Source organism: Strix uralensis, chromosome 4 (assembly GCF_047716275.1).
Source record: "Strix uralensis isolate ZFMK-TIS-50842 chromosome 4, bStrUra1, whole genome shotgun sequence".
Lineage (NCBI taxonomy): Eukaryota > Metazoa > Chordata > Aves > Strigiformes > Strigidae > Strix > Strix uralensis.
In genome coordinates this window covers 59,613,468-59,629,972 of record NC_133975.1, presented here as the reverse complement: position 1 = coordinate 59,629,972, position 16,505 = coordinate 59,613,468, and the positions used below count along the sequence as shown (strand labels likewise).

The 16,505-nt window shown below is 43.3% G+C and overlaps 1 protein-coding gene across 3 annotated transcripts in view; it reads left to right on the top strand.

Moving 5' to 3' along the window:
* Positions 1 to 14,374, top strand: part of ELOVL6 (ELOVL fatty acid elongase 6) — a 79,156-nt gene extending 64,782 nt beyond the window's left edge. For all 3 annotated transcript variants that reach the window (XM_074866921.1, XM_074866920.1, XM_074866922.1), the window contains 2 exons: positions 8,692 to 8,843; positions 11,719 to 14,374. In XM_074866921.1, coding sequence (XP_074723022.1) covers positions 8,692 to 8,843; positions 11,719 to 12,143 — 577 coding nt within the window. In that variant the 3' untranslated portion in view covers positions 12,144 to 14,374. The remainder of the gene's footprint in view (positions 1 to 8,691; positions 8,844 to 11,718) is intronic.
* Positions 14,375 to 16,505: the final 2,131 nt, after the last annotated feature.

Sequence of the window (16,505 nt, the reverse complement as noted above, 5' to 3'; positions counted from 1 at the left end):
CCTAGCAAAATATTTTTAATAACCAGGTGCAGACTTACAAAGCTGGTTCTTCGAGCAAGTTATTAATATATATGAATGTTTCATATAGGCTGTCCTTGTGTCACATTGACCATTTAGGATGTTGGCTGCCAGATCCTTTTCCAGGCTGCTTTTCTGTGAGATTAGAAGACATGTCATATTGCACTGACTTAGCCACAGCTCTCATTAACTTCTTGAGATCAACATAAGAGCCATTAATTCCATGTAGGTCACTGAACAACAGCCAATAATATCTTTCGGTCATTGCCCACATTTCATTTGTACTTAATGATAGGTTTCTTAGTGTATGGTTTCTCACTGTACAGTAAAAATATCATGTTTTTGCAATCAAAGATAAGCCTAAAGCAATCTTATAGTTTCTACACCTGTTTAAATACAAGATCCAGGATTTTATGGAACAACGTTTGAATACAGTCAAGGCAAACTAAGACAGGAGTCACATCTGAGATAACATTTAGGTAGCCTGACAACCTTTTAGTGAAACTATATATTAGAATTGTCATAGGCTTAATTAATTCCTCCTCTCTTCTGGAGGATTTATTCTATCTGGAAAATCCAACTTTTTTTTTAGTATTGCACCATCGCGTATTGCACATTGCTCAATGAAGGTAGTACTGCTCCTCCCTTTCCCCTGCAAAGGTGGCCAGATGTGGATGAATGTGCACATCAGTGGAAAAAGAAACACAAAAAGTTAAGAGGTGATTCATTTAAAAAAAAAAAAGGAGGGGGGGAGGAACAGCTGCGATGAAATCTAGCCAGTTGACAAACACCCGAGAGCAGCTTGGGTGTCAGAAAACAGAGCAAAGCAATTGTGAATTCTGGTGGGTTGTGCTGCTCCTTTGCTACATTCCATCACACATCCACCGCCCAGAAAGGGGGGTCCTCAGGACCTGCATTTGCTCTCTGTGATACCCTGTGAACATGTGCCCATGCACTCTTAAGTTTAGGGAAACTTAGTTAGCCAGGAAACATATTTCTCACTCACCCTTTTGCTTCTGTATGCTAGAAGGTTGGTGTGTGATGGCATGTCTTGCCAGTCCCCTCCCCATGTTGGAATGAATGCTGTCTCTGTCGGGCAGGCTCTTGGGGAGGCTACTCTCATGGTTTTAATTCTCCCAGCATCAAAACAGTCTGACAAATCTACCCACAAAATGATTTTTGAACAATAGGTTTTAAATAAGCTCCCAGGCACCAGTAAGCTGTTAGTCCGTAATTTTGGTCAGCACAAATCAGACCCTAATATCCTTTCTTCATTTGACACCACCCAGATAACCACTTAAACAAACCTGGACATTCCCTTTCATTTTGGCTCAACTTTAGAAAGAAACTACCCACTACAGTCATATCCTGGGAGAACTGGAAAAAAAAGCAGTTTTATATTTTTTTACAGATTATGGGATTTCTTTACAGATTGTGGGATTGAGTGCACCTCATCATGTTTGCCAGTGACATCAAGCTGTGTGGTGTGGTCAACATGCTGGAGGGAAGGGACGCCATCCAAAGGGACCTGGACAGGCTTGAGAGGTGGGCCTGTGCGAACACCATGTTCAACAAGGCCAAGTGCAAGGTCCTGCACATGGGTCACATCAATCCTGTGCACAGATACAGGCTGGGCGATGAGTGGATTGAGAGCAGCTCTGTGGAGAAGGACTTGGGGGTATTAGTGGATGGAAAACTGAATATGAGCCAGCAATGTGCACTCACAGCCCAGAAAGCCAACAGTATCCTGGGCTGCATCAAGAGAAGTGTGGCCAGCAGGTCGAGGGAGGGGATTCTCCCCCTCTACTCCACTCTTGTCAGACCCTACCTGGAATACTGTGTCCAGCTCTGGACCTGCTTCAGCAGGTCCAGAGAAGAGCCACAAAGATGCTCAGGGGGCTGGAGCACCTCCCTTATGAGAACAGGCTGATAGAGTTGGGGTTGTTCAGTCTGGAGAAGGTTCCAGGGAGACCTTATAGTGGCCTTCCAGTACTTAAAGGTGGCCTACAGGAAAGATGGGGAGGGACTCTATATCAGGGAGTGTAGTGATAGGATGAGGGGTAATGAAAGAGGGTAAATTCAGATTAGATATAAGGAAGAAATTCTTTATTGTGAGGGTGATGAGGCACTGGAACAGGTTGCCCAGAGAAGTTGTGGCTGCCCCCTCCCTGGAAGTGTTCAAGGCCAGGTTGGACGGGGCTTTGAGCAACCTGGTCTAGTGGAAGGTGTCCCTGCCCATGGCAGGGGGGTTGGAACTAGATAGCCTTTAAGGTCCCTTCCAACCCAAACCATTCTATGATTCTATGATTATGAGGGTAGATTCCCATAAACCTCCTGATTTAAATACTAAAATTTTGTTTGATGGTCTTCTCTTTTTGACACAAAGCTTAGCAGTTTCCCAGAGTACTCTGCTCCTGTGGGACCTGAAGCCACTGCAAAATGTAAGCACAGATTTTAGGTTGGGAGCAGGCCAATGATTCATTAAATCTTCCATCCTTCCCACTGGTTTGATAGTATAATCACCGCAGCAGTAACAAAGCAGCAAGCACACTGTGATCTGGTTACCTCACCTGTCTACACAGGTAATAGTTTAGGTATATCGTCTTACAGTACAGCTGTATGTGTAGTGTGTGGTCACCATACAAATGCATGTTCCCAGAACTCCTGCCCTGTTTGCTAGGTAGGACCTATCCTTGTGTGCTTCCTCCCTGGAAAGGGCCATTTCCCAACACTGGTCTGCCAACCTTATCTGAAGTCACCTAGGCAAAAATAATTCTGTGACAAGCTTGGAAAAAACCCTTCCATCTGCTGGTTGGCAAGGCAAGTGGCCCCTTCAACGTATGCATCCTACAAAGGTGACACTGTGTCTTTTGATTCAGCAAAACTACTGTTCCTTCTCACGTGGCCAAAGCGGGGTTTTGTGAGAGACAGATAGAAATCTCGTACAAACAGTTTCATTTCTAGCAACAAAATCTTATCAGTTTCTTAAGAAAGCTGTGACCTAGCTCTGTCCCTGCTGTGTCATCCACTTGGTGCATATCACTGATGGACTGGTACTCTGGGACCACATTTCACAGGACTGCAGAAGGTAAGAGTGATTTGAAAGAAGCCTGCCCTTACTAGGTGGAGAAGAAAAGCGCCATAAATATTCAAAAGAATTACAAAACAAACTTACTGGTCATGTTGCAAAATTGCTTTGTTACAAACTTATTTTTAGGAATTAATCAAAGAGCACAGCGAGCAAATGGCTAAAAGATGAGAGATGTTCCTTCACATGGAGATGCACCCACCTTGGTCCATGTTACTTGATAATATCAGGCATTTCTGAGTTTCTGTGCTGATTTGGGGGTAGCTACCCTGCTGGGGAGTTCAGAGCTCTCTGATTAAGGTGGCTTCAGCTGCATTTCTTTTCAAGAAACTTAGTTCATGGAGTTGTTTCTCTTATAGATGCTTCCTCTGTGCATTTTCCCAGCATCAGTTTGTATTTTACGTGTTTTCTGTTGCTTGGCTAAGCACAGAAATATTCTGTTGCCCTTTTACAGTAACTGCTTTCACCAGGTGTGCTTTTTGACTACCCTGCCACTCTGATGTGTCAGACCGAGGGGTCCCTGTGCATTCTGTGCTCCTGTGCCACAGCATTAGCAGCACAACTTGTTCCTCTTTTCTGAGAACCATGGGTTTTAAATCAGAAGGGCACAGAAAGGCCATTTTATTGTTTTAAGAGACCAGCTCTTCAGCAGCAGGAGGGAAACTTGATATGACCACTGAAATATTCCTGCTGAACAGAACAGAAAGGTGAATGCGGTTTGATTTGTCATGAAGGAAGGTGTAGGAAGCTCCGTATTCTTCACCTGCTGACCTTTAAACATTTATTTCGAATTCAGAGTTCTTCCTCTGTAAATATTTTGCATGCAAAAATGAAAAAAAACCCAAAACCACAAAGAAGCAACAAAGAACCTGCTTGCCTTTTTTTTAGCCGTTATGGTACAAGCAGGCTGCAGTCTGAGGGCTGTGACTCTGCATGTAAGGTGATCTCGGCTGCTCTCACAGGACCACCGTCTGTTCAATGTGGCTTTCATGGAGGAGGACCACGTGCTCTATGTCACCTCCCTGTGCTCCCATGAGTTGCCATGTAAGTGGGTCGGGGCAGAATTAAGATTTCTTCTCTCCTCCAGCCAGGCCCCAGCCAGGGACCTGGAGCCGGACCCATGGGAACTCCGGCTGAGTGCCTGGCCAGCTCGCTGCCAGACTAACCCAGCACACCCACGACAGAGGGTAGTCCCACACCTTGGAGACTGGTTAAACCAGCTGGGCACCTGTGGTTTGGGCCGTGTTGAACAGCCTGTGAGCCTGGGTAAGGCTGTGCTTGAAGTCTCTACCAGCCTGTAATTTTGCCCAGCACAGCTGGGTCTTGCTGGCTGCGGTCTCCCTGCTGCTCTCTGCTGGTGCTGTGTTTGCAGGATGGCATGCTTTCAAAAATATACTCCACTTCTGATGTGTAGCTTGTAGCTAACATATTCTACATTCACCTTAGCCACAGTCAAGACTTTTACCCCCTTCAATACCATCTTTACCTAGTTCTGCAGATACAGTTTGCATGGTGTGTTTGGTTAGTTTAAGGTTTTTTTTTAAGATGCAAACGGGAGCAGAGAATTCCCTGTCCGAAATTATCACAGCACTAAAATCCTTTAGGAAGTGTTAATATATTCTGCGCTGAACTTTTAATCTATTTATTTTTTTTATGTGGAAGAAACATTCCCTGCTCAATTCTGCAGTGTTAAATTCTGGACCAGGATGTCCAAGAGGTGTCAGGACCCAAGTGCAGTGACGGGTCTACATAGAAAGCAGCCCTAGCAAAAATAGGCAGTCTCCTCCTCACTGCAAGGAGGAGCTGAGTCTGCTAGAGTGCCAGCTGGGGTTGAACTAGAGTCTTGAGATACCTGCTGCCCTCTCAGGCTTTTGAGAAACAAGTACTTCAGTCCCTCCTGGTAAGTAGGATGGAGGGAACAGAAAGCAGTAATAGGCTTCGGCCACTAACACCTGCTTTGTCTTCCAATCAGCTAGCTCCCCAGCCCTCGATTTCTCTCCTTAATGCCACACCTAACCCATGCACTGGCTGTGTTCTGAGGCCCTCATTTGAAAACAAGTTTGTGAGGGAAAAGTATTAGTATTTATTTTACTCATGGGTATGTTTTGATTGTATTATGGACAGTAAAATCTCAATTGGGCATTTGTTCATCTACCAGAGAAGTCACTGCTTGAAGAGAGGAGAACGTAGGACATTTTGAGTCTGAATAGATGAGAAAGCTGCATTAGCTGGTGCAGTTTGTTTCTGATCAGTCTCTCTAGTTGCAAAAGGCTGTAATTGTACAGTAATTCACTGCTACCTTATTTCTAAAATCCCTGTGGATGATTCCCACCAGACAGACTGCTTTGGTAAGCAGTTTGTTTCAATACCTCATAAAAGCTACAGCAGAGAGCAGGGCGAGGACAAAATGAAGCAGAAGTGATTTATTGAGCAAGCAATGTCATCACTCTGCTGCACATCATGTTTTTGCAAGATAGAAATTTGTTGGTTGATCTTACCTTACAGAACAAACAAGATTAAGTGACAGAGGCACAAAAAGCAGTCCTGTCTCTCTGGGTCCAAGGCACGTTTGCAGACATGGATTAGATCTTTTTCTGTCTCCGGTGGCGTGTGCTTGGTGGCAGGGTAGTGTTTTGGCATGCAGCACATCTTATAAACAGCTACCTGCTCATGGCATCTGTTTAGGTAATTGAATCAGTTACTTCCAGTTTGCCATCCTCCTTATTTATAAAGTCTTCCCTTGTGAATTATGTGAAAATGTAACTTGGTTTTTACTGATAAAAAATTCAGATTAGTCTGACTCACACCATGTAGAGCAGTAGCTGGAGTCACAGAACTAGAGGAGGCCACTGTGCTACGAAATTATAGAAAAGCGTGTGGTGAGAGTGTGTGTGTGCGTGTGCGCTGCAGTATTGCTAAATGGAAAGACAGGAAGAATTATATTGTTATAATCTCAAGGACAGCAAAGTGAAACTCTGTAATCCCCACAGGGCAAATACTCTTTGGCTCTGTTATCAGTCCACGTTAAGTCCCTGGGTGTTGATACTCAGTCACTTAAAGCTAAGTCAACGTTTGCCTGTTGCTCGAACAAGCGCTCTTCTCAGCTGAGTTTGTGTTCATGGCACAGAATTCTCTTTAGTTTTAAAACTTTAATAATAAATGATGCCTTAGAAAAGCAATACAGCTTCTGTACAAGGAAGGGTGTATTGCTTGCAGCTATTTGATTTCATAATTTAAAATTTCCTTTTTTGCCCCCTTTTTAATGTCAGCACTGAGGTATTTGCTAATGGGAGAACCAACGTATCATTAGATATTCTGCCTGATCTTCCTCCACCCAGTTTTGCCACCACCCAAAACATAAGAGCAAGCAGCAGCCTGCCCTGGCTAGCTTGAGGAGTTTACTGCCTCAGGAAGTGATCAGATCACATCTCTGTCAGGATCTCCTGTCTTCTTGTGAATGAGAAATGCAATTCCTGAGAAAAAAAAGAGGGCATGCATTAAACTCCAGAGAGAAGACACAGAACAAGTTGCACCTCATTTCCAAACTCCTCCTGCAGGCTTTGGCACTCTCTGCTGAGTTAAAAGGACCAATCCCTGAAAGACATGAGAAAAGCATGCTGAGAGAGCATTTCTGGGAGGGAACAACCCTACACAGAGAGGATGCACTAGGGTCTGCCTAGGTGTCAAGAATACTGCACTATCCCTCCTGCATGCAGGAGTGGATGAACACGAGAGACTGCAACAGCTGTCTTGCCTAAGCCTGAGAATATGTGCATTACTTTGGGCAGTGTTCGTGGGAAACCCAGACTCAGCTAAGCTCCTTCAGTACACCTGTACCACAGCAGGATGGTTTTTTATTTGCACATAGCAGAAGAGGACTCACCTGGCAGTAGAGCCCATGAGCAAATGCCACCGTACAAAGAACGGATAATCACAGTAGCTTCTTAAGTGCTTGCAGTTGTCTGAATTTCCTGATGGCACAGTGAAACCTCAGGCATCGAAGTGTAATGGTGCAGGAGCCAGAACATAAGACATCTCCCCAGGTATGACCTGGCCATAGAGCCCCATCTGTGATGCCACTGACAGAGCCTCAAGAGCACCAGGCAGGATGGTACTCCACTTGGTTGTGGAGTGCATGCAGCAGACAGGGGAGAGCAAGGTGCATTGCTCCTTAGGAGCAGGCACATTTGACTGAATATATCAATGCTGCAGATTTGGAAATCTAAATACTTTGTGCAAAAATTATAAAAACTTAGGTCAACAGTTTTTTATGCTTGGCAGGCTTTCTTGAACCATCTAGTCTGACCAAGTACCATAAGAACTACCATAGAGCTGAACTTTTGAGGCTGCCTTGATGATTTTAAAACACATTTTTTAAATAATAACGACTTCACAAGACAAGGACAAGTAACAGAATCGATAACTTCAAATGAACTGTTCCTTATTTCACAGACTTTTGCATAAATGGTAGCTTGCATTGCCCACATCAATTTTAGGTGGTTTGGTTTGCTTACTGGTGTGCAATAGTCACAAAAGACACTAAGGCAGTGCAGGAACCAGAGGATTCATGAGTAGGACAAGGTCACAAAGAAGTTAAAGGCTAGAGGCACAGGGTCATATGATGTAGACATAAAGTAAGATATACTCAGCCCCAAAGGACATTGGATCTTTCTTTTCTCCAGTTTTCTGAAAGCTGCTTGTTTCACTCAGTATTCGTCACAGCTTTTGAAGGGCCAACGAGCTACAATGGTAGACAATGGGCAAGCATGTTCTTGCCTAAAAACAGTGAGGCAATTCCTTCTGCAGAGCTCCTCACTGCTGAGACAGAAGCCTTTGTTCCTTACATCAGCTGGATATCTTTTGTTACCTAATCCTATCCCCTCTGTAATTGTACCAATTAATACCATTGCAAATCTCATTTCTCATTTACAGAAGACTGTTACTTTGCATCTCACTTTGATGAGGTGAGGGTGAATCTGCTGTTTTCGGCTCTATTCAACTAGTAGATTCCTCTGTTAGCAATGACCTGTTAAGAGATGAAGTGTGAAGACAGCATATGCACCAAAACACATGGCCTGACTGAGACCCTCCATCAAAGTCTGTGCGCCCTACCTGGGTTTGTCTGTGCTCAGAGGTCCTGTGGGTGCAACAAACACAGGGAGAGACAAGAGAGAACTGAGAAAAATCAAAAGAGGCAATTAGTCCTGCTTATGTTGATGACAGCTCTTTATCAACTCATTTCTTGTAGTCTCCCAGCCATCAGCATCAAACTCTGCACATTCTTTTCAGCTGAAGTAGATGTCTCTCACTGCTTCTGAAATATGAAGGATCATTCCTGTAGAAATGAAATAAACATTGACATTACTATTCCAGACTTTCACCAGGTGATACAGCTGGAGTCCAGTTTAAAAATCTGAGTTCAGAATAACTTCCTAGAAACCAGCAGAGTTGCTCCAGCTTTAAGGCTGTCTCAAATGTATTATTTCAGCACATTTATGGCCTTTTTCTCTTAACGATTTGAAGTGATCGCATGTAAATTGCAAGTGTCCACTCAATTTTCTTCATTTTCTCTTTTTATTTTAAAGTATATTTGGTGCTGTTCGAACTGGTGCTTATATGCTGTACATTTTGATGACCAAAGGCCTGAAGCAGTCAGTGTGTGACCAGAGTTTTTACATTGGACCTGTCAGCAAATTCTGGGCATATGCATTTGTGCTAAGCAAAGCACCCGAACTAGGTGAGTACCCTCCTTCCCTTTCTCTCACTACACATATTTAGAGCGGAAATGTCTGTGCAGGAAGCACAAGAAGGGTCTCAGTGCTGTTGAGGTCTTGTTTAGTCTTAGAAAAACTGAGTAAACAAAACCAACCCCAAACTCTGCATGTTTTAGTCTCTAGAGATTAAGACCAGCTTGACTGAAGTTAGAGCAATGTGCAGTTGAATAAGACTATTCCCAGCCCAGGATTAAATTGCAGTGATTATATACAGCAGGGCAGTCAAGGTAAGAGCAATCTGGTCCATACCTCTTCCTTAACTACTTGTAAGTAAATACAAGTAGCGTAATTGGCAGTCTCTCACCCCATGGGTACAGAAGCGAAGGGTGGGCTACAGCAGCTGTGTCAGGAAGAAGCTTTGAGTTAGGTTCTACCTCCATTCTGCAACATTCATCCTTAAATACACATGTAGGCGTACAATTATGAACAGTAATGTGCTACCTCCCTAAACACTGAAAGCTGCGGCTGTCTGCTTCCTCCAAATAGAAACGAATTTCCTATAATATCTCTAGCTTTTCCCGATTCTTATAAACTCCTGTCCCTCCAGCATTTTTTTTGCTAATGATACTTATGATATACATACCAAAGCCAACTTAATAGCCAGTCTGCATGTGTTCTCATCCCGTGGCTTCTTAATGCAAGAAAGGCTTGTCTTAATGGGAAATAGGAGGCAGCAATTTAGCTGCCCTCCAGCTTTCATTTCAGAGGATGCCCTTACTAAACCTCAGAGGGCTGCAGCACTCACTGTGTTCAGGTGTACAACAAAAAATAAGTCTTTACCTTTCAGCAGAGAATTTGATTCAGCAAATTACAGAAAAGCAATTCATCAGCGTAAAAACTGGAAAGAGACAGACACCAGTTGCCTTGCTGCGTCAGAATCCCTTGGTTTCCTGCTGCTTAAATTATTGCAAAGCCACAGAAACTTAGTTCTTAAAAACTGCACAGCAACAACAAATTGAACATATGATTAATTACAAAAATGTGAGTCAACATCTTGCAGCTAATGAAGTAAACAGTAGCATTATGGCTTATTACAGACCTTGTGCAGACAGTGCAGTTTTGGTTCCACCCATCACTAACTTTCATGATTTGGATTTCCTGGGATACATATATGTAGAAATAAGTACCTGGATTCAAATCTCAGGTATCTTTTTGGAAACACTGTGTCTATAACAACAGAAAACAAGTAGCATACATATATACATCTAATTGAGATGCTGTCCTGGATTCGAGCCCAGAGGGAAAACAAGCACCACGCTGTTAACTCACTCCTTCCCCCCCAGCGCTGGGAAGGAGAGAAATGAATCAAAAGGCTCAGGAATCAAGATAAGGACAGGGAACAGTTGATCACCCATTTAACAGTCACAGGCAAAAGACAGACTCCTTAGGGGAAGAAAACAAGAACATCACTTTTATTCAAACACTAACAAAACCAGCACTTAACAGACAGAATGGAACAGTGAGAAGTGTTACCGTATCTTAAAACATCTCGCCCCACCCCTACCTTCTGCCCAGGCCCAGCTTTGTTCCAGCAGCACAGGGGCAGGGGATGGGGGGGTGCAGTCAGTCTGCTGCTTCTTCCTCCAGGGTTGGGGGGAGCACTCTTCGCCCTGCTCCATGTGATGTCCTTCTCACAGGAAACAGTCTACCACAAACTCCCCATGGGATGCTCTGGCCTGGGTCACCCCCTGTGTTGCAGTCTGCCCAGTGCCAAACTACAACACTGGGGGCTGCTTCTTCCCACAGAGTCCCAGCCTAGCACAGCCACCTGCTCTGGTGTCGGGTCCTCCACAGGCAGATCTCTGCTCCTCCAGTGACCTTCATGGGTAGCATGGAGGGTGGCCCTGCCATTTCACCACAGGATACAGAAGGGCTCCCTCCTCTGGCTTGGCTTGGCTTCCCTCCCTTCCCTCTACTGACCTCAATGTTCACACAGGTGTCCTTCTTATAACACCTCTTCAAAGTCTCCTCCCCCTTTCAGGTTCCCCTTCTTAAATACATTATCACAGAGGCGTGGCCACTGTTGCTAATTGGCCCAGGCTTGGCCAGAGGCGGGTCTGACTTGAAGCTGGGAGAGCTTCAAGAAGCTTCTCGCAGGGGGACACTGCTGTAACTGTCTCCCCTACTGCTAAAAACCTCGCCACTCAAACCCAGCACGGATGCTTAGTGCAATCACGAGAAGCAGAAGGAAGAAAAAAGCAGGAAAGAGGAATAAAATTTACTTTTTTACAATAGCAACATGAATTTGCAGAAAAGGATGCAAATTTCTTTCTAGAAGCGTTTTTTTCTGACAATTACATACCTTTCAGTATTGTAGGTTGCATGCACAAGAGCTTTTTGCATAGTACCTCAAAAGGCTCTACTGAGTTTAACTAGGCTCAATTTGCAGGTAGGCATTTGAATTGGAGGACACTGTGCTGCTTTCTCTTCAGGTTTTCTGCTCTCTGTCAAGCTGCATTTCTCTTCTAGTCACAGTGTATCATGGACAGTCTCACAGTCAGATGAAACATACATCCACCTACTTCAGCTCAGGCTTTCATGGATTATGTTTGCAGCAGAGGGCTACCAAGTAAACCTATGGAGTTTTTAAACAGGGGTTAGCCACACAGGAAAGTGTGGATACATTGGTTTTCCAAAGATTGCATAGAGATTAGGAGCCAAGCTGATTCTCAGATCAGACAGGCTCTCAGATCTAGAGCTGAAGTGTTTTTTCATGCTCCAAAATAGTGTATACTCCAGCAACATCAACGGGAAGAGAGCACTGCAGTAATTATGGAATTGTTCAATATGTTTCTCATTTCCTCCCCTCCTTTTTTTTTTCTTTTTGTTTTGTTACAGGTGATACAATATTCATTATTCTTAGGAAACAGAAGCTCATCTTCTTACACTGGTACCATCACATTACTGTGTTACTTTATTCTTGGTACTCCTACAAGGACATGGTGGCTGGCGGTGGCTGGTTCATGACTATGAACTATGGAGTACACGCCGTTATGTACTCTTACTATGCCTTGCGGGCTGCTGGCTTCAGAGTCTCACGCAAATTTGCCATGTTCATCACCTTGTCGCAGATCACTCAGATGTTGATTGGTTGTGTGATCAATTACTTGGTCTTCTCCTGGATGCAGCAGGGCCAGTGCCATTCCCACGTGCAGAACATCATCTGGTCCTCTCTCATGTACCTCAGCTACTTTGTGCTCTTCTGCCATTTTTTCTTTGAGGCCTATATCGGCAAAACCAGAAAAGAAAGGAAGGTTGACTAGTGGTAGAAATGAGAATCCATAGCTCAGGGTCATCCAGAAAAACAAACTTATAAGAAAAGAAAATGGCACAAGGAAACACATATATGTATGGTGCAGCTAAAACTTGGCAGCTTAGGGAAAGTTAGCTTGGTTTAACCCAGTAAGTTTATGATCCTATCATGGTGAGGACTCACTGAATTCTACTCTATCTCAAAGGACTGCTGATGAAAGACAACTTCCTTCTTGTACCTGTCTGCTCTAGAAAAGAAAGAAGATAAGAGAAAAAAGGAAAGGAAAAAGAGAAGAAGAGAGAAGGAAAGCGAAGAAAAGAGAAAAGGCATAATGTTGAGGGGGGGAAAAAGTACATTAAATAAGCAGTGTGTTTCCCCAGGGAGGAGCAGACTTTTATTTTTAAAAAAAAAGAAGTTTCTAAATCCTTTCTAATAATTTTGCAGCATTAAACTTGAACAAAACAAAGCAGAGAGGTGACAAAAAAAAATCTGTCTATGATAACAGTAAGATTGCAAAATTAAAATCTTTTCCATAGAAGGTAAATACCTTTAGCCAAAATGAAACCCTGGAGAATGTTTCCTGCATGGAAAGTGGCTGAACTCCACACTGTGGTCATGAATGGAAAAGAGAAGAGATTGATTTCTCCGCTATGTACTCTGCTGGGGGGACCAGGTCTGGGATGCGGAGTCGCCTTCCTCAGAAGGCGGAATGGAGCAGTACTTTTACAAGAGTTTAATGTGAAAAGATGCACTGTTGCAATACATATCTCAGAGAGTGCATTTTCCAAGTGCATTTTTCAGTTAAAGGCAAGGAATTTCTGCAGCAGGATAAGTCATAGAGGGTTAAATCAATCAATATTTGCTAAATTACCAGGGGCTAATAGCAGAGGGTTGTTCAGGAAGGAGAGGGAGACAACTCCCCTCACGTGATTTTTAGGAATTATCTGTTAATCTCAGTTTCACCTGCAGCAACACTGAATTAAATGGGGGAAATCAGAAGAAATCCTAGTTAGCAAGAAGGGAGTGATATATCTGGCCACTGTTTTCAGAACAGAGCCCTGTGGTACAATACGGATTCTGTATTTTTGTGGACACATGGACACCTGCCTGGGTGGGAAGAGGTGGCAGGACTGTGTGACATTGGGTAACACTGTGCTTCTGCATCTGCCTCCTGGGCAGTGCAAAGATGTTCAAAGTGCCCTCCTCTGGTCATGTGGAGATACTACTACAAAACATACTTGGAATAGGTTTTTTGAGATTTGTATAGAAAAAATTAGCCTAAATGGAGTAATTTTGCTGCAGCAGCTTAACTCTAAAGTCCAGAGAGAATTATCCTTCATTAAATCTCTCTCGCTCTCTGCAGAATCTGTACTGTAACATCAGACTGACCACTTAAGAAGACACTCTTTCTTCTCTGAAGTCAGCTACAGATATAAGGAGAAATGTATTTCACTCTGAACCTTAGAGAGTTAGTTGAGAACAGCCATATTCTTTCAAAGACAAGTAGATTGCTTTATCTGTGATATTCCAGTCCTTACAAAGCCAAATAAAATGTGTAAAAGTTCCTAGTATTTCAAAGACGCAAGTATGTAAACTTGATGTTAAATGTGTTAATGTAGTATTCTAAATTGTATCAGTTAGGTAGTTTAACTAAACAATTAGAAGAACTAGATCAACAAAATAGGGACTGCTGTTCTGCATAGGATATACACACACCTATAACTACACCCATATACACATTCTGTGAATTGTCAACAAGAAAAAAAAAAGCCCAGTGGCAGAGAATCACGTTTCCTAGCTAATGCAAAGATTGTCATTATCTTTCTTGCTTTAATTTGAGATTGTACAGTACAAAGGGTTTTTTTTTTTTTAATTATGATTTTTAGCTTTAATTGTGCTGTCATTCATGAAGCAGCTGCTTTAGTATCCTGTTAAGAGATGACAAGGGCTTTCGGTGTCTCATATACAAAAGAAAAACAAATAAAGTTACATTCCATGTTATGTGAATGGTCTTACAAATCAAAAAGCCTTTGCAGGCTAAAATCATAATTATAACAACCAGAAAATGAGTTTACATTTGTGTTATTTAAGTTATTGATGTGCTGACGTTATTTTATGGTACACAACAAATAGCAAAATGTGATATGCAGTAATGAAGCTATGATATTCATTAATAGGACTACTGTATATGTGGAAATACTAGACAAAACCAATTAAATGTGTAAACTATTTTGTTATACAGCTTGGGAGTAGATAATTATAATGCTGAATAAGACTTTTTCCTCATGCTTAATTTTGCCCTGGCTAAGAAGCAGGTTAAGAAGACCAGTTAAGAGTGGAAAAGGCAAAGTTAAAGTTGGCTGCAATTAGATGAGAAGCGTTGGGAGAAGCCCACCATCGTGCCATTTAGACCCTCAGTCCTGTGTGTCTTAGGTCTCTCAAATAAAGCAAGAGGGGTTGGAAGTGGTCTGGTGTCTGGAGCTGAAGCTGAAGCAGAAACCTTGGACCCTGTGAAGTCAGTGGAGGCTTTGCTCTGCTTTGAACAGACCTGGTGAGTCCGACTGCTGTTTATTTGAGCAGTGGGGAAGGAACCTCACACATCTCCTGCTAATTGGAGGCTTATGGGTAATGACTTAAAAGTCCCATAAACTTTATCAATAAGAAGTGAAACCACAGCAAGGCAAGGACTTGCAGCCTAAGTTTAACACTGGCAGAAAACAGGGTGGGTTGCTAACAACTTACTGTGTTTCATACACTGTTTTCCTTAATTGCATAAGAGAAAAAAAACCCCACACCTGTGCATGCTGGATGGCAATGCTGGCAATGCCGACACTGACTTCAGTGGAGCAAGAGTTTCACCCACTCTGACCCCATCCTCTCAAGGCTCTTGCGGGTACCTCGGCACCATTCCCAGCACCTGCTCCCTGACGTGCCCACTGCCCCACCAGCCAGGGCTGGGCAGGTGAGGGCCACCTTCCTCACTCCATGGGAAGAAGCTCCAGTGCAGAAACCAGCCTGAGTGACCTCCCCAAAACGCAGGGTGGGTGCACCCCTGGCATGCAGGGGGGCTCAACGCTGAATTCAGTGGGAGTCCTGGCAGGTGACTAGGCTGCAGGTGAGCATGTGTGTAGGGAAGGGGCAGCGGGATCAGGCACGTAAGGGACAGTGGTAAATCAGGGTACATTTATTGTCACGCTGGAAATTGGCTGGAAATGGCAGTGTGACACTGCCATTTGCTTCAGGACATGATGTATCACATACATTTACACAGGTCCTATGGCCCTGCTATACCATTGGGCTTTTCCTCTGAGGTTTTCCAGCGGAGTCAAATGTGGTAACTGACATTAAAGAAATTGAGGATAAGACCAAACTAGCTTAAACTGTTTTGCTTTTTTTTTTCTTCCTGAAACACCCATGATATTTAAGCATCACATTTAACCCACTCCCATGTACTTAAACACTGAGCCAGTCAATCCTAATGTAATGACACCTCAACAATACTCCAGCTGTTCCAACCTACGAGCTGTAAGATATAAACACAGTTAATTGGGTCCTATTTATTTCCCTTGGTTTGAGTCTTGGGGTCACACTTTCAAGTTTTTCTGTCTACTACCAGAACTCTTTTTTTTCCTAATTATTTTAAATAAAGCTGTAATTCTGTTGCATTCACACACACCACGGGCAACTGGAACTTTGTATAAATTACCAAGTATTATGGGACCTGTGACAACCACCACAGATGCTGGAAATGCTGTTATGGGATTCACTGTTAAAGTCAGGGAAGTTACACTGGCGATAAGGTCAGTCTGCCAGGGTCGAAGTCTGTGTTTTATGTTTTGACGCATTAATCCGATGTACTGAAATAAAACCAGAAAGGTTGGTATGGATTTACACTTAGGCAGCTGCAAGCAGAATAGGGTCCTTCCTGAACACTACTTCTGTGTAGTGAATGCTTTAAGGAAAATAGTTTTGGCTAGTTAGTGGAAGAAAAAAAACTTGGGTAATTCTGCAGCCTCTTTAAATTGTGCCTGTAATGAGAGGGAAAACTCATTCTTACAGACCTTCTGTAACTCAGTCACAAATGATTTATGTCTGGGCTCATTGATAACACCCAAGAGTGGCTGGCTCCAAAAGACACCTCTCACCAGAATCTCACAGTAAACTAATACAAGCTTTTACTTACAAGATAAGGGCCAAAGCGTGCAAAAGGAATCACCTGACAGAACCGAATTGAGCACAAATTGCAGGAGAGACAAGAAGGGAGAAGACCTATCCCGTATCCCAGGAGAAAGTATTTCCAGGCTGAACGCTCACTCCTTCCTAAAATGAGGAAAAGAAAAGCAGGAGGAGGGTATACTGCATAGTGCCAGGC